The following is a 22,500-nucleotide window of genomic DNA, read 5'->3' on the forward strand; positions in this document are numbered from 1 at the left end:
TATATATATATATATATATATATACATACATGTATGTATATATATATACATACATGTATGTATATATATATATATATATATATATATATATATATATATATATATATATATATATATATATATATATATATATATATATATATATATACACACATACATGTATGTATATATATATACATACATGTATGTATATATATATATATATATATATATATATATATATATATATATATATATATATATATATATAAAATATAACAAACCCACATAATAGTTCAGCAGTATATGTGTATATATAATATATTTGCTATATAATGCTATGCTTTTTTTTATTATTTCTAATCAAAATGCATTTACAGAAATAGAAACTTTAACTGTTTCAGCTGATCAGTGCCTTGTGGCTGTATTTTATTGATCCATTTAAAATATCGCTTTTATTAAAATACATTACAAAATGTAAGCACCGAATTATCCTCAAGTGAGTAAAATAATGCACTGATTTTTCTGATGCACAGAAAAAAGCCCTGTTGGCGCTTAAGAAGCAGAGCTCCAGCAATCAGACGAGTCAAGCTGGACTGAAACGCAGTGAGTCCAGTTTTCATTACTGGCTGTAAAATGATTCACAGCACGAATCAGTATGCAAGTCATTATTGTAGTGAGCAACTATTCAATTTTTTTTTATTAAGGAAGTTCTATCACATCTCATTTCCTTGCCCTGATTTGAGGAAAGGAGTTTAATACCCTGTTGTACACCGTTTCTTTTAAGCCTTGTCAGATCAGCCTGTGGTGGACACGGCGACAGCCACTGAGCAGGCCAAGAAGCTCATTAAATCTGGAGCCATAAGTGCCATCAAATCAGAGAACAAGAATTCGGGGTTCAAGCGATCGCGAACACTTGAGGGTAAACTCAAGGTAAGAAAGTGGTGTGCTGTTAAACTGTCATCACTTCACTGTTTCACTTGTCAGTACATGCAGTTTAATCAGGCTTCATGTTTCGCTGTGCTTTAAGGGTTATACTTTTACTTTACTATAAACGTTATTATTTCTTTTTAATCTTAGGATCCTGAGAAAGGTCCAGTTCCGGCATTCCTACCGTTTCAGAGAAGCGTCTCTGCAGATGAGGAGCTTTCTGAGGTCAGATTGATTTAATTACACTGCACAGCTTGTCTTATTCAGCAGCAGGTCATTTTACTCAACTCCAATTTATACAACGTTTGTCTTTTGCAGTCGGCCAAAAGGACCCAGAGAAAGGCTCTGTATGAGAGGTGAGTTTAAATGACTCTGTGTGAAAGTTATCTGGACAATTTGTGGTATTAAAATTCACACTTCCTGCTGCAGCTTTGTCACCCCGGCAGACCGCTCACGTGACGAGGAGGACGGTGAAGGAACAACCAGCCGGGATATCGAGCGCGACCGGGAGAGAGAACCGGAAAGAGAGCGCGATCGAGACAGGGACAGAGAACGAGAGCGTGGACGAGACAAAGACAAAGAGCGAGAACCAGAGAGGAACAGAGACAGGAGTCGAGACAGAGACCGGGACAGGGACAGGGAAAGAGACCGAGACCGAGACCGCGAAAGAGACAGAGACAGAGAGCGAGACAGAGACGGATCCTTCAGACGTAAAGTTCTATAATAATCAAAAAGATCAGAATTTCTACTGAATAATTTAGTAATGGATTTGATGATTGCAGTAATAATTATACAGAATAGACTTTTTTCAATCTTTAAACCATTCATCTTTTTAATTTTTATATTTATTTTCACATAATTAACATGTTGTGTAGTTGATTTTTTCTGCTCCCACTGACGTTTGTGGCCGTGCAGGTACAGACTCGTACCCGGAGCGGCGAGGCATGCGGAAAGGAAACACGGTGTACGTGTACGGTGCAGGGATGGTGGAGGAGAGCCTGCGTACAGCTTTCTCTCAGCATGGGACCATCATCGACCTGTCCATGGACTCGCCACGCAAGTACGACTGAGACTTAACCTGCTAATCTGAGGGACGCTGAAGGAGCCATTTGTGTTATTCAGTCATATAACAGTCACTAACACACTGAACCATGAGCAGAACTGTAGACTTATTGATATTGATAGACTCTAGCACTGTAGCTCAACCACTTTCACTTGCCTCTTAGGATTCCTTCGGTAATGCAGTGATTAGATCAACAATTGTAATATTTGTTTTTTTCTGAATATTGGATTTCTTAGCTGTAAAAAAAAAAAAAAAAAAAAAAAAAAACAGCTAAAGAAAACAACTACAAAATGTTCAAATGTCCAGTCATTATGAAATTTGGATTCCATCATGGTGAGTCCGTCCAGAACAAACCAGGATTCTTGGATTGCTGATATCAGGGACAGTTTCATCAATACCACACGACTAATTTGACCGCAAACAGGAAGTCAAGCCATTTCTTAGCAACATATTCACTTATCGACGACGCCAAAACCCTGCACGTATGTTTAGTATCACGACCCCATGTTGATAAGCGTGCTCTGAATCTGCAGGAGATTCTGAAGGGAACAAAAGCTGTCGTGTGTGTGTGTGTGTCTGACCTCAGTGTGAATGCCGTTTCCTCTTGTTTTTCCTCTCCAAGCTGCGCCTTTGTCACCTTCGAGAAGATGGAGTCGGCCGATCAGGCCATTTTAGAGGTCAGAGTCGAATCCCAGCACGTACACAACGTTTTATTAACATTTTTTACCCAACGCTAACAACAGGATCCTCTGATTTTAGCTGAACAACACCACGGTTGGTGACGTCACCATCAAAGTCAGCATCGCTAGGAAGCAGCCCATGTTGGACGCAGCTACGGGGAAATCGGTCTGGGGTTCTCTGGGTGAGTAACACAGACGCAACAGATTCTCAGCCTTGTTGTGTTTAAACTACACCAGTCACAATCTAAAGGAGAAAACAACCACACTGACCATCCAGTGACTCAGATTTTAGATGCTCCGTCCATCATGTGAGAAAAGTTTCATCGTCTGTAAGAGAAAACCTTTGTACTGATTCGCGATGTGGCTTTAGATCCGTCAGTTAAATACGTACACAAACGTTTCTGCCTTTAATTTGTCACCTTTTGTTATTTTAAACAAGTATTTTGTTTTCTCTCATAGCTGTACAGAACAGCGCCAAAGGCTCCTACAGGGACAAGAGGAATCAAGTGGTCTACAGTGAAGATTTCATCTGAGCAACACACACACACACACACACACACACAGTTTTTTAAATGCTTAACCCAATATTGTTGTTTTTTCATTATGAGAATTATTTGTAATATCAGTTCGTTGAAAACCGTCTGTCAAAATCTGTCACTCTGTCAGCTTCACTGTACTTCGGCATTACGGCCGTCAATAAAGACTGAACACGACTCGCTGCAGCTTTGTAAACAGGGATGTGTGAATCGAGAAGGTTACGGAAACACCGTTAACATTTCCACAAGCATTCAGTCATAACAGGTCATAACAGGTCGTGCTGTTATAGGAATATAATCAACCAAAGGGACATCATTTTTTAGTCCCTCTAAGGTTTCAGAGGATTTTTATTTATTTATTTAATTGTTGAAATTTGCCACCGTCTCTCATTTTGAGATCAAGACGTCCGACCGACACCGACTTAACACCACATCCTGAAGCGTGTCTTCTCATTCCTCAGCAATTGACCTTTTGATTGATTTTTTTGCTTGCAAGAAAGTTACATACGTTATTGACTCCATTCTCAGTCACGTTTGCTGTTGCAGAACATCTCAGGAATAAGTTATTTGGCTCTACGCTGTGGTATAAAAGCAAACGTTTCTCACTCAGGACCTCACTCATACTCTTAAAATAAACAACATGAGAATACAAATCATTCACACACACACACACACACACGTGTGTAAAAGCTGTCCTTTATCAAGACATAATGTTTTGTGTAAACAAAAGAAAGGGGAAAGAAATCTGTTAAAGCTCCCTGTATTTTTAATCGACAACAGTTGAAGACAGGAAACGAATCACGTTACACTTAATCACATGGTTACTGGCTTGTTGCTAACTGCTTTATTCGACTAGTCACAGGCTATTTACCGAATACACACACAGACAATTACACCAACATGGATTTTGTTCTTGTTTTTATTCTCCACAATGCAGTCTGTCAGCACAGTGTTCAGATACTAATTGAATCAATGAGGCACGGATGTTCTCCAGTCTCGAGGACCAAGCACTGGTTAACTAAACAGGATACGGCAAGAAGTGAGGTGTCCAGGTAACTAACCTGACCTTTAGACTTAAGCTCAGACTCTGACTCGTGTCTCTGTTTTCTTCTGACTCTTAAAGGAACGACTTTATACTTTATAAATCAGCCAAGACCGTGTTTGTTCTTCGGGTTCTGCGTGAGCTGTGAGACTGATGTGACGTGACCGATAACATGAAGATGATGAATAATATGAATTATTCCTAATATTAATAAGATGATGATGATGTGTTTCTCGTTCTTTAGCATAAAAAAAAAACAAAAAACAGCAACTTATCTCTAAACGTAGAAGGTTGTGTTTGAGGTCAGGGTGATCTGACCTGTCCGTGAGGAAGCAAAGCAGAGGGTCGACACTTAAATCTTTACCGATACTGAAGACAAACTTGTGCAAGTGAAACCAGTTTAGATCCAAAAGTTTGTACTGGGAATTTCCTGTTATATTAATACTTTATGTAGTGAGTGTTTATGTTGATAAAGAAAGCAAGAACGATAAAATACTTAAAAAAAAAAACAAAAAAAAAACAAGGCTACGTTTCCTCTGCTTTAGTTTATACTGATGATCAGCATTTTAGTCAAGCAAAGTGTTTTCTCTGGAAGTAAAATGTCCTACGGATGATTTAGGGAGAAATCAGTTGGGATCCTGCTTGAAAAATGAAGCCTGACGTTTCTGTTAAAATGATTGGATCAAACTGCCTGATTTGTTGTGGTCAACTGCTTAAAATACAGATGAACTGAATACGTTGTTGTTTTTTTTTTTCCTTTTCTTTTTTTACTCGAATACAAAATGACTAAAATCACACAAATGGAGATGAAGTAAAACATATTGTAAGACAGACTTGCAATACAATGCGTGGTGTAAAAAAAAAAAATGGTATTGAACCTGTAACTTGTTCAGTAAATCATTGTGATAGCTCCAGCGCATGATGAAAGAAGCAAACAGAAGTCAGACACCAGACATGTCTTGACTGATTAGAGTAAATTAGTGTGAATTTCACCAAACTTGCCTGATGTGTATTACTTTTCCTTAGCTCAAGCTGCTGGTGTTGGAGTCATGATAATATTTAGCACGTGTGTAGATGTTTAAGACGATGTCAGACTCTGGCCCTTAATCTTCACTAGTAACGTCCCTCATTAGATCAATAATGCTACTTTAGATTTCATCCTGAAAAGTCTCCTTAAACCCCTCCTCCTATAGCAGGCTCCTCGCACTCTCTCTGGATCTCCAGGTAGTTCTGTGCTGTCGTCTTGCCGTGCTGCTCTTTCAGGTGGCGCCGGAGCGCAGGTTTGTGGGCGAAGCAGATGCGGCAGAAGGCGCAGACGTGTGGCCGCTGTCCGCTGTGCATGTTCATGTGGTCGGACAGCGTGGACTTCTGCGTGAAGGTCTTGTGGCACAGCGGGCAGCTGTGGAGCTTGGCCGAGCGGTGGACGGCCATGTGGCGGTTCAGGTTGCTCGTCTGGCTGAAGTGTTTGCCGCAGCACGGGCAAACGTACAGCAGGTGGGTGGAGCGTGAGTGGGTGGCTAGATCTTCTACTGAAGAAAATGCCAGACCGCACTGCTCGCATGCCACAGAGCCAGTCACGCAGGATGTGGAGCCCACGACAGCCACAGAGTCCTCACCACCGTTTTCTTCGTTAGCGGCCAACGGTACGACTCCTACATCGTCCTCGGCGCTTGCTCCGTCCATGCTAAAATGACCAGGGCCACCGTCCGAACCCGCCGCGTCTCCCTGGCATTCTGACGGCTGATAATCCACCCGCATCGAACTCTCTCCTAGATCTAAGTAGTCTTGCCCGATCCCTGCTCCAAAACTCCCCATGATCTCCTCAGAGGTGGGAAAGCGCCACGCCTGCTGAAAGTTCCCCAAAGGCCTTCGTTCGCGGTAGGTGTAACGCTTCCTGTGCTTGAAGCCCCGCCCCCGGCCACCCCTGGGCTCCCCGAATCTCCGCCTCCAGATGCGCACACCGCCCCTCGGGCTGCTGCCCGGCACTCCACCGTCGTCCCTGCTCAGATCCTCAGCGTGCGGATGTGTGACCTGGCGTACAGCCAACAAGTCCACAGCGTCTCCATGGTCCTCGTGGACTCCTGCGTTCTCCACTGGGCCACGGTGCTCGTCTCTGATGCGAACCTCGAACACACTGAAGTCGTTCCTGCTCTCTTCGTCCTCGATACCTCCGGAGTGCTCTGAGGCTCGAAGCTGCAACATTGGCACATTCATCAAATATCAGTATTATTTAAAACTTTATTCAAGAGCTGTGGAATTGAGATATAAAATAACCTAAAATGATTCATTTAAATGATTCAATTCAACGCTGAAATATATCTGAAAGTAAACACACAGTTTTTAAAGTTGTCTCAATTCTCCTCAGCCCACGCTTGACTTCTGTCTCTCCTGAGATATCTAATAAGGCCATGAACAGAAATTTACCCTCACTACGGACAAATCAGCCTCATCTCTGTGATGAGCACCGGTGTGATCGACTCCTGAGACCTGCGGCTCCCCCTCCGAGCTGTGAGGCTGCAGAGACGATGCACGCTCGGAAGGTGGCGACATGTCGTGAGTGCTTCCGCTGACGATCGCCGCCATACCCTGAGACTCTTCTGTTTTTACAGTCTGAACAAGCGACGACGGAATAAACACAACATCCAAATGAGTCCAACGTACAGAGGAAAAAAAAAAACATGATTATAATATAGACGAGGAATCTGGATGGAATCTGACTCACTCCTGAGCTGCTGCTCTTAGACTGCAGGTACTGACTCAGAGCCACTCTGCACTTCTCCACCACGTGCTCCATCTGGAGGTAGCTGGCTGCTGTCAGGTAATTGACGATCTCTTTGGCGCTGAACTGCAGGATGCCCGTGTAGCAGGACTGCAGCAGCTCGCGGATCACTGTGGAGCTGTGCAGCACCGATACCTGCTGCACAAAACACAAACGCCACCAAAGGAGCTTTGCTACTACCGCTGACCTGAGACATAAAATCACAATAATCTTCAAGTAGAACAGAAAGCCATGGAATTAATGAACTCAAGGGGTGCGTTCTGCTTAAGCGTTAACGTTACGATCTGTCGGGCGTAATTTAGACATAGCCCATGTCTGATGTTTAGATCAGATTTAATACATACGTATCGCATCACATTCTCAGACCCTCAGACATTACAGCACCCAGACCCAGGATCATACCTGTAGCTCTGCAGAGGGGTTCAGTAAAAACTGGTCCCTGAGGAAGGCCGAGCCAGCGGCCAGCACCACTTTGTGACCGCGGAACATCTGCCTGCCGCCTGCCACGATGGTGATGTCGCAGAAGTGCCGCTGCTCCCGCAAGGAGTTCATGTTCCTCAGAGCAGCGTCACTGTGGCCAGGAAGGCGGAAACACACCACGTCCATCTGCACACAGAGAAAAGAACCCTTAATGTTCGTTGTCACAGCAAGAACCCTGTGATTTTCCCTCAGAGCACTTTGTAGATGATCAAACTGTAATATATATTAACCAGTACCTCATTAACCACTCACTCATCTTCTACCGCTTTATCCGAACTACCTCGGGTCACGGGGAGCCTGTGCCTATCTCAGGCGTCATTGGGCATCAAGGCAGGATACACCCTGGACGGAGTGCCAACCCATCGCAGGGCACACACACACACACTCTCATTCACTCACACAATCACACACTACGGACAATTTTCCAGAGATGCCAATCAACCTACCATGCATGTCTTTGGACCGGGGGAGGAAACCGGAGTACCCGGAGGAAACCCCCGAGGCACGGGGAGAACATGCAAACTTCACACACACAAGGTGGAGGTGGGAATCGAACCCCAACCCTGGAGGTGTGAGGCGAACGTGCTAACCACTAAGCCACCGTGCCCCTACTACATCATTAACCATTTATTCAATGAGGGCTGGTGTACAGACGTGACAGTTTTAAAGACGATGTGCTGCCCAAATTTGCAAGCTCTCTTTATTAACTGTAATCCGTTTTCTTCTCCTATATTCTGGTGAGTGTGAACGTTTCCTCCTGACGCACGTGTGAGCGCGGCGCTAGAACTGTTGGCCGATCAGATCACACAAACAGAGCAGCGCTATCTGGACTCTTTCTTTATCATTCTCAGTGATTTCCCTAAAGCTAATGTCACCCACAAACTACCTAAATACAGACAGCACATCACATGCCCCACCAGGGACAACAATATACTGGAGCACTGCTACACTGTTTTAAAGGTTTCATACCACTCTGGTCCCTGCGTAGTTCTTGGACTCTCTGATCACGGTTTGGTTCATCTTCTACCAGCCTCCGAGCAGAAACTTAAATCTGCTAAGCCTGTTGTAAGATCTGTAAAGAGATGGACAAATGAAGCAGAGTGTTTTTGCGGCTGCAGCTACTGATTTGGACGAGTTCTCTGACATTGTGACGTCCTACATCAGATTCTGTGAGGACATGTGTGTTACCTCCAGGACTTATTTAACATTCAGCAACGACAAACTTTGGTTCAACGTAAACCTCAAACGGCTTCACCGGGCCAAAGAGGACGCCTACAGAATTGGGGACAAAGCCTTGTACAAACAGGCCAAATACACACTAAATAGAGAGATAATAGTGGCAAAGCTCTCCTATAACTGTTTGGTTTTGGGTCAGCCAGCAAATCTGATTTAAGAAGACTGCAGCGCACTGTTAGGACAGCAGAAAGCAAATTGGTGTTCACCTGCAAAACCTTCAGGACTTCATTAACATTAACTTCATTAGGCAGGTAACATCATTGCAGACCCCTCTCACCTCGGCCACAACCTGTTTGCACTTCTCCCTTCAGGAAGACGTTACAGATTTCTGTGCATTAGAACATCAAACCACAAAAACAGTTTTCCCCCCGGGGTATTACCCGTGTTCTGTAATTCTCCATCTCTAATTATTGCCTCTTTCACAAGTGCTATGTAAATATGTAAATCCTTACTATTTAAATGTTTACTGTTCTCTTACTTATCGTCGTTGTCAGGCGGAATCCTCGTATCTCCAAAACCGTTATTTTTCAGGAAATTAAAAAAACGCCGTACCTCATCTGCAGTGCACAGGGTTTAGTCCGCGTTGCAGTGGATTGTCTTGCGCTAAATTCCTGTCCTCAGACGAGCACCAGAACTAGCGGGGGTCAAGATTTTTTTTTCTTTGAGCCCAATGTTTTGAAGACATTTACCTCAGAAGACATGTTGATTCGTTGAGACTCTTCTTGAGGAGAAATATGCCGCGAAGCTCTCCCGCGGAGTGAGGAAGAGGTGGACAGTTGAAGTGACCAATGGAGTTATGAGATTTGCGCTCAAGCTATTTTCAAGACTTTAGATTGGTTAATAACTTGTAAAAATAACAGACCCACGTGGGGACTGACCAATAGCATCGATATGTGAAGAAATATGAAATTGACTAAATTTGGACATACGAGGTTTCTGCCCAACAGTGACGATATATATATGTGTGTGTGTATACATATTATGTGTGTATATATATATATATGTATATATACACACACACATAATATAATACATATATATATATATATATATATATATATATATTAGGGGTGGCACGGTACATGAAAAAACACCCGAAACGGTTCGACGCACGCGCAATGTAGCCCTGTGCTCAGTTTCGCCTCAGACAGTTTTGCGCGAACATATATATGGACAGTAAAAGTTGAGTAAGGAGTGCTGCAGAAATGGCAAGTGGAGGAGATAATCAAGGCTGCCCGGGCAAATCCGGTGTGTGGGAACATTTTGGATTTCATGTTACTTACAATGACAACGGAAATAAAACAGTAGATAGAACTGCAACTATGTGCAAGCATTGTGCAAAATGCATTCAATATGCTAATGCCAACACTTCTAATATGACAGTTCATTTGAGAAGACATCACGCCAATGTGTCGATAAGCACAAACAGAAGAGAGCCGGTCAGGAAACAACTTCTACTGTCCGCAGCATTTAAGCAACCTCTCAGGGATAAGTTGGACAGGGCAATAGCCATAACTAAAGCATTGGGGATGTTTATAGCAAAGGATATGCAACCGTGCAGCGTGATTGAGAGTGAAGGATTTCGTCAGCTGATGAATGCACTCGAGCTGCAGTTTAATATTCCCTCTCGCCGACACTTCGGCACCACTGTCGTTCCAAAACCGTATGACGAGACATGAGCAGAAATTGAAAAAGAATTGTCCGACACAGCCCACGTAGCTCTCACTACAGATGGATGGACCTCCAGGGCCACTGAAAGTTTCCTCACGGTGACCGCTCTCTATATTACTTCGGAGTGGGAAATGAGAAGCTGCGTTTTGCAAACATGCCCCATTTATGAAAGTCATACCAGTGAGCATCTCTCTGAAATGCTGACAGACGCGGTGGCAGAATGGAAACTGGAGAGGGTAAATAGCATAATTCCTGTTACTACAGATAATGCAGCGGGACTTGGGCCACAGATCGGGTGCTTCGCACACACAGTTAACCTTGCAGCCAAGAGTGCAATCTCACTAAACCAAGTATCCCGACTCTTGGGGAAGGTTAGGAAGGTGGTTAGCTTCTTTCACCGAAGCACAACAGCTGCCCATGCCCTGAAAACCAAGCAGGATATGCTGGAATTGTCTGTTCGCAAACTAATTCACGACGCAACAACTCGGAACTCCACATACGACATGTTAGAACGTTATGTGCAGCAACAGGCTGCCATCTACTCTGCCGTAATGGACAACGATATGAAGAAGAAAGTCAAGGACATTGCATTGTTAACTGAAAAAGAGACAAAACTGGCAGAGGGTGTCATTAATATTCTCAAACCTCAGTAGAATATAAATCACCCTCATGAGCACAGAAACATCCCCCTCAGTTTCAACCATTATCCCACTGCAGAAGATGATACTGAAATCCATGACATCAAGTGCAGAGGACAGTACCACTATCAAAGAAGCTAAGGCAGCCATCACTAAAGACCTTAAAGGCAGATACAATGACCCTGGTGTTCAGGATTATCTGCACAGAGCCACAGCACTTGATCCAAGATTCAAGTCCCTGCCTTACCTGGAAGAAGCCTGTGTTCAGAAAATCCACAATGATCTAACCGTGGACATTGTGGACATTGAAAAGCAGGTATTGTGTTTGTTTTTTGTATCTAACTTAAATTTGATTTATTTAATATATTATAGTTTTTTAGTTTTTTTTATCCTAATGATAATTGCTGTTTTATTTTTTTATTTTATTTTTTTGGACTAAGCCAAGCATATTTAATCTATTTGTGCCTTTGTAAAGTTTTTCTATTCCCCGCTGCCCAGTAGAGAATAACTTTTTGCTGCCATGAGAGCTATTTGTTGTTATTAACATTTCCAAAATGTCTATTTTGTCATATACTCATCAGGGTCAAAGCAGTGAAGCCCAAGCGGCCAGTTCATCTCAGGAGCGGAGCCAGGGCCATCAGAGACCTCTCCTCCCCAGAAAAAATCTGCCATGGCAATAGTTTTTGCAGATTCTTTTTAAAACAGAGGAAAGAAGAACAAAGCCTTTTGTCAGACATCATTCATGAAGAGGTCACCTCATACAAGGCCACAGGCTGCATCTCTGTGGATGAAGACCCACTCGCATGGTGGAAGAGCAATGAGCATAAGTATCCTCACATTGCTAAGTTAGCCTAACATAACCTCCCTGTCCAAGGTTCATCTGTGCCAAGTGAACATGTTTTCTCAGCGGGACATTGAGATGTCGGTGCACATGAACGGTGCAAGTAGGTCTCGCCTCTTGGCAGAAAATGTGGACAAACTGATATTCTTGCAGAAGAATATGAACATTAAGTGAACAGAGGAGTGTTTTTTTGCAACATTTTATAGCAATTTTGATAGCCAGAATTTTTGTTTTTAATATTTAAATATATACACTTTAATCTCTAGTTTCCAAATACTGCACTTTAATTTCAAGTGAAAGAAATGTATCCTCACTCTCAGGGAATACAAGCATTGTTTATACTGTTTTTGTGTTAAGATGGTTAAACTTATGCTTGACTTTATGATTATGGCCTTTGCTATTGTTAAAGCCTCATTATATTATGTTATTACATTATATTATATATTTATGTTTAAAATATTTTGACTTGTTTAAAAGACAGAGCTTGTAAGAGTTCCTCTCTTTTTCTTAATTTTTTTTTTTTGTAAGAGCCACACTGAAGTTGGCAGTTTGAAAAATGCAAGTTAATTTCAGTCTTTGTGAGCTAAAATGGCACAAGTTCTTGTCTTCTCTCTTGCTGTATCAAAATCTCACCTACTCACCTTTACTCAGAGATGGGCCCAATAATGTGCTTAAAGTCAAGTCCAATTCAGTTAGTGCATGATTACATTACAAGAATGTTAATACTGTATCCTAAATTGTGGATAATTAAGCTAATAAGCTATATACCAAATGCTGAAGGAAATTTCTGGAGTGTTGAAGAAAAAAAGAAAAAAATAACAACAAGAACCGTACAGAACCGAAAACCGTGACCCTAAAACCGTGATACGTGTCACCCCTAATATATATACATATATATATATGTGTGTGTGTGTATAAATGTATGTGTATATATATATATATACTTACCAAGAGCACCTTAAGAACCACAACAAACCCCTTGTGTGTCTGCGCCACTTGGCGAACAAAACTAATTCTCTTTCTGATTCTGATTCCAATGTACACATGACAGAGACAGAACCAATGTGCTACAAGAACCAACACAGAACTACACAGAACCCCAGTTGTCCTACAGCCATTTAAAGCCCACAGTGCACCTTCGTACCTGCAGACATACCTGACATGCAGACATTTAAAACGCATGATTAAAACTTTGGTCTCTAACAGTTCATTAACTTTTAATCACATCTAACACACTGTCTAATGCTCATCTAAACATAAACAGGTTTTTCCGGCCCGGAAAACAATTTTCCAAACGGATTTTTCCATGCAATGTCGCACAACTTCATGCATCTTTTCTCACTTTGAATCCTGTTCTATTTATTTATTTATCTTTCATCCTAAAGCTTTAAGGTTAAAGCCCCACACTGTCTGTCACACCCTGTTAAACAGATTTAACACAAATACAGCTAGCTGATATTAGCTGCAGCTCATTACAGAGACCTGAGGCCCTTTATAAACTAACGCATATCTATAATCATGATTAAAGTACGTGTTGTTTTCTTGCTTTAACAGAAACTCTCTGCATCTCGTTACACTGCTAAGCTTTAGCATAGTTAGCTTTTGTCTCGTGCAGCTAGCCGCGTTCACGAGGCATTAAATAACAAACATAAAACCTCGAGCACTTTTTCCCATCAGTTTTTAAAGCGAATAAATAAAAAAAAACAAACCTTTTAAATAGATTTCCGTCTCACATAACAGACACACGAGCGTCACTGAACGTCACGAAGTCTTTAGGTCTAGTGTTTACTTTTTAACAAGCGTAACCTATACTACGGCGGCCGGGAAGTGACTTCCGGCGTGTAAAAGTTTGGAAAATCGAAGCAGAAAATACTGATACTTTTTTTTTTTTGTGGGAAACATAACTGTTGCTAGTTCATAGTTAGATAAAGTACAAATTTCTTTTTTTTTTTTTGCTCATGGGTGTCTAAATAAAAATATATTACATATTAAATACACTCTAAAAATAAATTCTACACTGGTCACCTTTGCTATGCCTATAAAACCCCCATAATTGTATGTGCTAGTGATGAAACTAGCCTAGTATGTGCAACCCTAAAAGAAGCACTTACAAAATAATAATAAATATTTAATCACGGAAATGACAAAATCTTCTAAACAAAAAATGTGTTTTTTATTTTACAACATATTCCAGTTGACCACGAGAGCTAGCCGAACAGACAAAGACGCCTCTCACGCCTTCTTGTGTAGGAAGCGTTAAAGTGGTGCTCAGGCGCTGACAACGTTGTGAACACTGCTTCAATTCACTATACATCTGAAGGCTGAATAAAACGGTGCCAGTCTCAAGTGGCGCTCTGGACAGATGTGTTTTACTTATGAAAGGATTAAGATGGGGGTGGCACGGTGGTTTAGTGGTTAGCACGTTCGCCTCACACCTCCAGGGTTGTGGGTTCGATTCCCACCTCCGCCTTGTGTGTGTGGAGTTTGCATGTTCTCCCCGTGCCTCAGGGGTTTCCTCCGGGTACTCTGGTTTCCTCCCCGGTCCAAAGACATGCATGGTAGGTTGATTGGCATCTCTGGAAAATTGTCCGTAGTGTGTGATTGCATGAGTGAATGAGAGTGTGTGTGTGTGTGTGTGCCCTGCGATGGGTTGGCACTCCGTCCAGGGTGTATCCTGCCATGACGCCTGAGATAGGCACAGGCTCCCCGTGACCCGAGGTAGTTTGGATAAGCGGTAGAAAATGAGTGAGAGTGAGTGAGAGGATTAAAATGCACCATAAGGGCAGAGGCTATAGAGGAGAAGGCCTTGAAACAGGAATGCAAGAAAGAATCCATGAAACATGACAAAAATTTTGAATTTTATCACCAGATTTGCAGACAAAGCAATTGCACTGGGCAGAAAAAAACAAAATAAAGTGTCTAAGAAAGATGTTGGGCCACTAGAAGTTGTACTGGAGGGATGAACGGTTCTTCCCAAATATATTCACTCAGATAGTGTTTTAATGACGGTTGTGGAAATCTTCCATTGTTGGTTCTGTTGGATGTAGTACAGAATCTTTTTCTCCTCACCAATCCTTTAGAACCTTCATACCCTGTGGCTGGGTACATTGTAATCCTGAAAAAGACTTAATGGAACTGAAAGTGACGTGACATACGGCTAAGTACGGTGACCCATACTCAGAATTTGTTCTCTGCGTTTAACCCATCCAAAGTGCACACACACAGCAGTGAACACACACACACCGTGAACACACACCCGGAGCAGTGGGCAGCCAGTTATGCTGCAACGCCCGTGGAGCAGTTGGGGGGTTCGGTGCCTTGCTCAAGGGGACCTCAGTCGTCCTGAGACTCGAACCGACAACATTAGGGTTAGGAGTCAGACTCTCTAACCATTAGGCCAGGACTTCCCCCACAAACAAAGAGAGTCTCGCTGAAATCCTGAAGGAGACTGTAATCTTTAGAGACTAAAGAGAACAATGTTTATCTACTGTATGAATTTTCTTTATGACAGGTTTTTCAAAGATACAGATACTAAACAAAATGTTTATATCACCCTCAGCATTTTCTTTTCTCCTGATAATTTAGATAGCTTTAAATAGCTATAGTTTTGCATCATTACATGTTTTATGATTTTATTTTCACATTTTATTTAATATTCTATATAATTTTATATAATATGTCTCCAAAAATATTTGAAATGTCTCTTATTTTTCAGGTTATTAGCACCTTTTTATATATCATACATTTCACATCTAGTAAAATTTGTACATAATATTTTCATGATATACTTATTTTATATAATATAATATAATATAATATAATATATTTTCCCATGTGATTTAACTTGTTATTTTTTTGCATGATTATGTTTTCCATTTTATGAACAAGTCAACATATGAAATTCATATATTTCCATATTTCATATTTTTTCCATGAGACGATGATGCATCTACGAACATAGCGAGCAAGAAAAATCCATATTCTGAATTCAGATCTTGTCTTAGGAACAAATAAACTGCTCAACTTTCAATGGACTGTTCAGTGTGATTATGGTGATGAATCTGTAAATTGTGTGGAAAATTGTCCTGCGTAGATTTTAGTCAGGTTTGATTAAACGCACATTTGCTTAATGAGGCTCGAAATTGGTGCTTGATGTTTACATGGAATTTGCTTCATCAGAATTTGTCTTTCCATCTGATATATTTGGTTGGGAGAAGACTAATCCCCTCCACAGTGGGTCTGTTGGGCTTCCCAAGCTTTTTCACAGAGCTTTCTGAACACGACTCAGTGACAGATGATGTAAAGAATAAACTGAAATAGTAATTCATTTTGAAAGAAATTGATTCTGTCAGAAATGAGTAATGCTTATTTGTTTTAATATTGATATAATGTACATACACTCCGTTAGGTTTGACGTCGATGGTAATTGATTACAGATGGACCCTCTGTGCAGTATCTGGGTCTATATTTCATTGTAACAGCAGCTTGTTTGTGCAAGTCGAAAAGCTGAAACATTTGGAGGGAAATCTTGCACAGTTTTTTAGTACAAAGTAATTATAACTGCATTCATCAGCAGTCGTTAATAAATAATGAACAAAACCTCAATTGCTGTGGAGTAAAAGGAATAAAACACTAAGATGTGCTGAAAAAAAAATCCTGTATCCAATGTGAAAATAGGCAACACCATTATTTCATTATTTTTCTACAGGCACATGCCTCTAAGTGTGTTATTCTGTATATAAACCATACATTTCACTGAGCACTTTATTAGGATCAACTACACATACGTTCATTCATGCAATTATCCCTTCAGCCAATCAGGTTGCAGCCTGCACCATAAATAAACTCGTGCGGATACGGCTCGGGAGCTTCAGTTAATAATACACATAAATGATCAGTAAATTTGACCACTGAATGTTTGTCGGTGCCAAATGGGCTGATTTGAGGAACGTTTCATCTTCTCTGATTTTGAGTTCATTCGTTCATTCATTTTCTACCGCTTATCCGAACTACCTCGGGTCACGGGGAGCCTGTGCCTATCTCAGGTGTAATCGGGCATCAAGGCAGGATACACCCTGGACGGAGTGCCAACCCATCGCAGGGCACACACACACACTCATTCACTCACGCACTCACACACTACGGACAATTTTCCAGAGATGCCAATCAACCTACCATGCATGTCTTTGGACCGGGGGAGGAAACCGGAGTACCCGGAGGAAACCCCCGAGGCACGGGGAGAACATGCAAACTCCACCCACACAAGGCGAGGCGGGAATCAAACCCCCAACCCTGGAGGTGTGAGGCAAATGTGCTAACCACTAAGCCACCGTGTCCCCCTGATTTTGAGTTAACACAGAAAAACAAAAAACATCCAGTGAGCATCATATGTGCAACAGGAACATCCTGTTGATGACAGAGCTCAGAGGAGAACAGCCAAACTGGTCAGAGCTGTCAGGAAGGCTACGGTAACTCAAATAACCACAGTTTACATCCGTGGTGAGCAGAAAAGGAACTCAGGATCTACAGCAAACCTTGACGTGCAGAATTGGGTTCCACTTCTGTCAGAAAGAACAGCCGGCTACAGCAGGCACATAATCTGGACAGGGAAAATATCCCGTTTTTTTTATAGCCAAAAAAAAAATCTTGTAATATTTTAGTGGATGAAATCATTATTGTTTGCAAACTGATTTACAAATTAAAAATGTAAAACTTCCAATTGTATAAGTATTTACACCCTGCTACAAAACCCCTACATTTGTTATTTAAACCTCGAGGTGGATGAGTTACAACACTCCCGTCAGGATGTGCAGGAATCAGAGGCTACAGTAGGTGCAGGCTACATGAGCTTATGACCGAGCAGGCGTATCGGTGTTCCTAATAAACCCCATGCTCCTAACACCCTATGATTAAAAGACCATGCATGACTCTGGACACATATTTAATCCAGAATATCACTTGTGTGATCGGTGGGAAGGTGCATGTGTGAATCGTGACACTGACTGTCTCTGCACTCACACACATCAATCAGACATTTTATTACAAAGTTAACAAGTGAGGCGTATGTGACCTCTTGGAATGAAGCAAGAGTAAATTTTTTCAGAACAGTCCAAAAAAAATACAACGATCGTATTATACTACATTCTGGATCATTTGGGCGAGAATGTTGTATCATAGCTGCGGATCAGGAGTGTGATCTGTTCTAGGCAATTTGATGCTAATTGTAAACCATACATTACAGTACAGTACAGTACATAATAACAATGTCCTATTTAGAACTGATGCTTTTATTATACCGATGTACAATTTACAAAGTGCAGCTCAAACAAATGATCAGGATTACTCATGGCTTTGTGCTGAAACTTGTAATCGTCTGTTTTCTAGCCGAGAATATGAGTGAGGTTTACGTTTACTGAATTTAAATCTGAAGTACTAGTGTGTGTGTGTGTGTGTGTGTGTGTGTGTGTTCATTAATTATGCCAAGATAAATTTGATAATCCTAAACAATCTAGACAGAACACACATTCATTTTCAGTGCCCTTAAGGAAAAAAAAAAACATTTCAAGACAAGACAGAAATTTCCCCAAATGATTAAATAGGAAGTGAAAAAAAAAGCAGAAAAGAAGTGGAATTCTGTAACGTAATAAAATTTCACCGTCACCCTCGTTTCTGTATCGAAGCCGTTAGGAGGGAACGTGCTCGTGTGTCATAAACCTCTTAGTGTTGTTTTCCAGGAACGGAAATCATCAGTAAAGTGCTGAGAGAACCGACAAACTTACTCGACTAATTAAACATCTGCATCGAAGTTCTAGCCTTTTTCCTTATGACACTGAACAAAAAGGCAAAACTAGAATCGAAGTGGAAAAAAGAGGAAGAGGTAAAACAAGAGATGTGTAAGTACGGAGTCTTGTGGAGAATTAATTGTACGTGGTTAGATAGAAATCGGCCCAGTTTTCCACTCTCGGGGCTGATAAAGGGGGTATTAAACTATACCTTTTCTTTCTGGTGCTACCCGGGTACTGTTGCAGATCTATTTCAGTACCATGGACAGGTGCGTATTAACACTATATCCAGGTGAAAGACACACAGTACCAAAAGGTATAAAGATAAGGATGACTTTTTTTCAGCTTCAAGGAAAGGTACACCTTTAGTACCCCTTTTATTCGGCGAACGTACAGTCATAGAGCGGCGTTATGGCTTTTACTTTCAGATAGAAAGGTACTTTTCTTCTTTTTTGAAGAAGAACAGACTTTCACAGGTAAAAGCATACACTCACTGGCCACTTTATTGGGAACACTCCGAGTATCCTGTTCATTCCTGCAATCAGCCAATCATGAGGCAGCAGCATGGAAAAAAAAAAAAAAAAAAAAAAAAAAAAAAAATGGTGGTCCCGAAACAACATGGAAAAAATAAAAAGGAAAAAAATCTTAGCGATGAGAGGCGTTCAGAGGTGAACGGACGGACTGGCCTGAGCTGACAGGAAGGTTACGCTAACTCAAATAGTCAGAAAAGCAACTCAAGCTTGATAAAACCTTGAGAAGTCAAGAACATGACCGAATAACTATATGAAGCCTGAATGAACAGCGGTTCCAGATGTTCTGAATAAAGTGGCTAAAGTGCTGTATCCTTAACAACGTCGATCTAGACGACAACATACGGTACCTTTGTTCTCGATGACTGGTGACTTTACACGTCTAGGCAGCAGAATGGCAAAAGAACCGAGATAACTTTGGTAACTACGATATTGCTCAGTAAATCTGTGAGATACAACAAACTGGTCCACTGAAGAACTTTGTGCTGTGTAAACTGCCTGAGTCCGACAAGGTCTTACAGAACTGGATTTCTATCATAATAATAGACTGTGTGGATATTTTTGGAGTTGTTCTTCGATATTAAGGCTCCCATTAGTTCAGCATCATAGGGTTGGTGTAGAGGTTTATATTTTCAGATACAGACCTTGATGTATCTGTTTGAGAAAACGCATCATCATGTTGGACCTATTGAGCATGTATTTGTTTATTTATTTATTTATTCATTCCTGTTATGGTGCTGGACTTATGGGACATGATGAATATTACTGAAAATGCTTTAAAGATTCAGTTCACCTACAATTTGGATCAAATTTGATTTCGTTTAAATTTACATTTAGTGACTTAGTTTCAATAGTAACACAGTCTGTAAATATCTAGATATATTTTTTTTACAAACTAGTATTTATTCTTCGTAACTGACGTCAACGGACTCTTTTTTTTTTTTTTTTTCCCTTGATTTGTTTTTAGTGTTGAATGATTATATCATTGGACCCTGTTCCAAGTGGGTTTATGAGGTTACGTCTGTAATAAAAGAGGCAGACTGCACATACAGGACAAGAGCAGATCAGTACAGACTGCAGAAAGAGGAAGAGGAGGAAGAAGACGACAGAGCGGAAGAAAAGGAGAGCTACGTTCAGTCCATCTTCTCTTTCTGGACCAGCTTGGGAGCGTCAACAAATTCCTTCCCGTTAAAGAGGATGACTGCAGCGGTGAGAGCGCAGGCTGTGCCCCAGAACACCACGTAGGCGAGCGTCTCTGTCCATGTGTCACCTGAGAGCGAGAGACGTGGTAATGTCACAAAACCTTCCCTGTTACAGACGCAAGTTCTCAAAAAAAAAATACAATAAAAAATAAATAAAATTAAAAATCAGAAAATTAAGCGCTTTCTTTGTCTTACCAGCCATAAACAGGCACAGGATGCACATGGAGAAGGCCACCAGCAAGATGACCGGTAACTACAGGAGCGAGAGAAATGCACTTTCATCCACAAAGCTAAACATCTACAGCAGCATTTTGTTCAAAAAAAAAAAAAAAAAATAGAAAACATAATTTTTGTATAATTTCCATAATTTGAATTGAACATGGAATAAAATAACGACCGTGAGGAATTTCCAGCCTTTCTGCATTTGAAGTGGTGTCAGACTCTCCGATTCATCTACTGAATAGTTGCCAAGGAAGAGATCGATGGAGTCCTAACACGGAGCACAAAACACAATCACAGGATTAACACCAGGCGTTTCGACTGATTCCTCGTCCTCGTTAAGGAACAACGCTGCAATGGAAGACGAATCGGCGGAGGTTTACTTGTCTGAAGCCGTCTGAGAAGTTGTTTTTGTAATAACGGATCATGGAATTCCAGCCGTCCATCAGCAAACCCCAGTGAGTCCTTTTCCCGGTCCTGAGACAAAAAAATAAACGAAGAGTCAATGATGATAAAGAGAAACAGCAGACATTACTGTCACTTATTCTGCAGTGATTCTCAAATCTGATTGGACAGAAGGTGTCGATTACATAATGATAAAGAATTCTACATTGCCCCTTTTCCACAGAAAGAACCGGGTGCTGGATCAGAGCTCTCTAGTGTGCTAGAGAGCCGTCACAGTGCCGAGTCTGACGTCACTGTATACGTCTCATCTTTCCCAGCAACGTTAGAGCAGCAGCGACAAACACAACAACAACAACAACAACAACAACGGCGGATGTTGCTTTACTGTTAATGCTCATGGCTTTGTGAACCTACATTAGAATGCAACGTGTACGTGCAGCTCCATGTAATCTGTATAAACGGAGGTTGCGATCGAGAATAACAGAAAGTACATAAAATTATTTTATCATTAACACAGAAAAAGTTAGCTTTAGCATGTAGCTACCTACTATCATGTGTGCTGATAACTGATCATATTGCAGTAAAGTAAAAGTGTATTAAACATTAGTATACTTAAGGTACATTATCAAATGCGCTAACAGTAGCCCCGCCCACAGCCCCGCCCACAGCCCCTGGCACAAGGGGTTCTTAAGTCTAGACCAGCAAAGTTTTGGTGCTACTTAAGAACCACTTTTCCTGGTTCAGAGCCGGTGCTTTGGCATCGAAAGAACTGGTTCTAAATCAGGCTCCGAACCAGCACTCAAACTGCCTCAGTGGAAAAGGGGCACAAAATAGTAAACCGATTTTTTTTTATTTTTCTTTAACGAATTTAGCATTTTTTGGAAGTCTCCAGTCTCCAGTCTCAGCAATTTAATTTTTTCAGAATGGAGGATGTTACATTTTTTATGACATGATTTTGTCCTTCAACAATTACAAAACTTCTAATCTTTAGTTATTCGTAGAGGAATAAAACGCATCAGGAATGCTGTTATTAAAAAAAGTCATCAACCTCAGGGTGCAACAGTAACTTCACATCAGCCCGGCATCATACCACCTTCTCACTGATTATGTTCCTAGAAACACACAACCCCAAGCGAGTCTTCCTCACAGAGCTCGTATACACACCTGGTGAAGTCGGTCTTTAGTGCTCCGGTTCCTGCGTACTGTTTAGCACATGCGTTAGCGTTGTCAGCCCAGGCTGGAAGACAAACAACAACAACAACAACTCGGATGAACTAAAGTTCAGGTGTAAGACGGCTCTGTCCAGCACACAACGGTAGACAATTTTATAAGACAGCAGATTATTATTATTATTATTATTATTATTATTATTATTATTATTATTATTATTATTATGTTGGCTTTGTAGAAGATTCTGATTTCCGTTATAATCTTTTTATTAATGGTGCTTGCAAAGCAACATTCTTACTATCCTGCATACTCTTCCG

At 41.2% G+C, this 22,500-nt stretch overlaps 3 protein-coding genes across 5 annotated transcripts in view; 1 reads left to right on the top strand and 2 right to left on the bottom strand.

The window, feature by feature from the left end:
• Nucleotides 1-3,365, top strand: part of nelfe (negative elongation factor complex member E) — a 4,814-nt gene extending 1,449 nt beyond the window's left edge. The window contains exons 3-11 of the mRNA XM_060865595.1: nucleotides 516-585; nucleotides 767-912; nucleotides 1,060-1,134; nucleotides 1,228-1,265; nucleotides 1,339-1,619; nucleotides 1,825-1,969; nucleotides 2,595-2,649; nucleotides 2,732-2,834; nucleotides 3,112-3,365. Coding sequence (XP_060721578.1) covers nucleotides 516-585; nucleotides 767-912; nucleotides 1,060-1,134; nucleotides 1,228-1,265; nucleotides 1,339-1,619; nucleotides 1,825-1,969; nucleotides 2,595-2,649; nucleotides 2,732-2,834; nucleotides 3,112-3,185 — 987 coding nt within the window. The 3' untranslated portion in view covers nucleotides 3,186-3,365. The remainder of the gene's footprint in view (nucleotides 1-515; nucleotides 586-766; nucleotides 913-1,059; nucleotides 1,135-1,227; nucleotides 1,266-1,338; nucleotides 1,620-1,824; nucleotides 1,970-2,594; nucleotides 2,650-2,731; nucleotides 2,835-3,111) is intronic.
• A 567-nt stretch (nucleotides 3,366-3,932) lies between these two features.
• LOC132842752 (zinc finger and BTB domain-containing protein 12-like) lies at nucleotides 3,933-13,712 on the bottom strand. 3 transcript variants are annotated; one of them, XM_060865593.1, is made up of 6 exons: nucleotides 13,585-13,704; nucleotides 8,459-8,561; nucleotides 7,412-7,615; nucleotides 6,953-7,144; nucleotides 6,655-6,840; nucleotides 3,933-6,423 (listed from the first exon to the last, which is right to left on the bottom strand). In XM_060865593.1, the coding sequence occupies exons 2-6, from the start codon at nucleotides 8,507-8,509 to the stop codon at nucleotides 5,404-5,406; spliced, it is 1,653 nt and encodes a 550-aa protein (XP_060721576.1). In that variant the 5' UTR covers nucleotides 8,510-8,561; nucleotides 13,585-13,704; the 3' UTR covers nucleotides 3,933-5,403. The 3 variants fall into 3 exon arrangements, with proteins under 3 accessions (XP_060721576.1, XP_060721575.1, XP_060721577.1); XM_060865592.1 differs by having other exon boundaries at nucleotides 6,953-7,147; nucleotides 13,585-13,703; XM_060865594.1 differs by lacking the exon at nucleotides 8,459-8,561 and having other exon boundaries at nucleotides 6,953-7,147; nucleotides 13,585-13,712.
• Nucleotides 13,713-16,234: 2,522 nt separating this feature from the next.
• sacm1la (SAC1 like phosphatidylinositide phosphatase a) overlaps nucleotides 16,235-22,500 on the bottom strand; it is a 25,900-nt gene continuing 19,634 nt past the window's right edge. The window contains exons 16-20 of the mRNA XM_060865596.1: nucleotides 22,178-22,250; nucleotides 20,992-21,085; nucleotides 20,787-20,879; nucleotides 20,585-20,642; nucleotides 16,235-20,457 (exon numbers count right to left, since the gene is read on the bottom strand). Of these exons, the coding sequence (XP_060721579.1) occupies nucleotides 20,321-20,457; nucleotides 20,585-20,642; nucleotides 20,787-20,879; nucleotides 20,992-21,085; nucleotides 22,178-22,250 (455 nt within the window). The 3' untranslated portion in view covers nucleotides 16,235-20,320. The remainder of the gene's footprint in view (nucleotides 20,458-20,584; nucleotides 20,643-20,786; nucleotides 20,880-20,991; nucleotides 21,086-22,177; nucleotides 22,251-22,500) is intronic.

Source organism: Tachysurus vachellii, chromosome 3, assembly GCF_030014155.1.
Source record: "Tachysurus vachellii isolate PV-2020 chromosome 3, HZAU_Pvac_v1, whole genome shotgun sequence".
NCBI classification, from domain to species: Eukaryota; Metazoa; Chordata; class Actinopteri; order Siluriformes; family Bagridae; genus Tachysurus; species Tachysurus vachellii.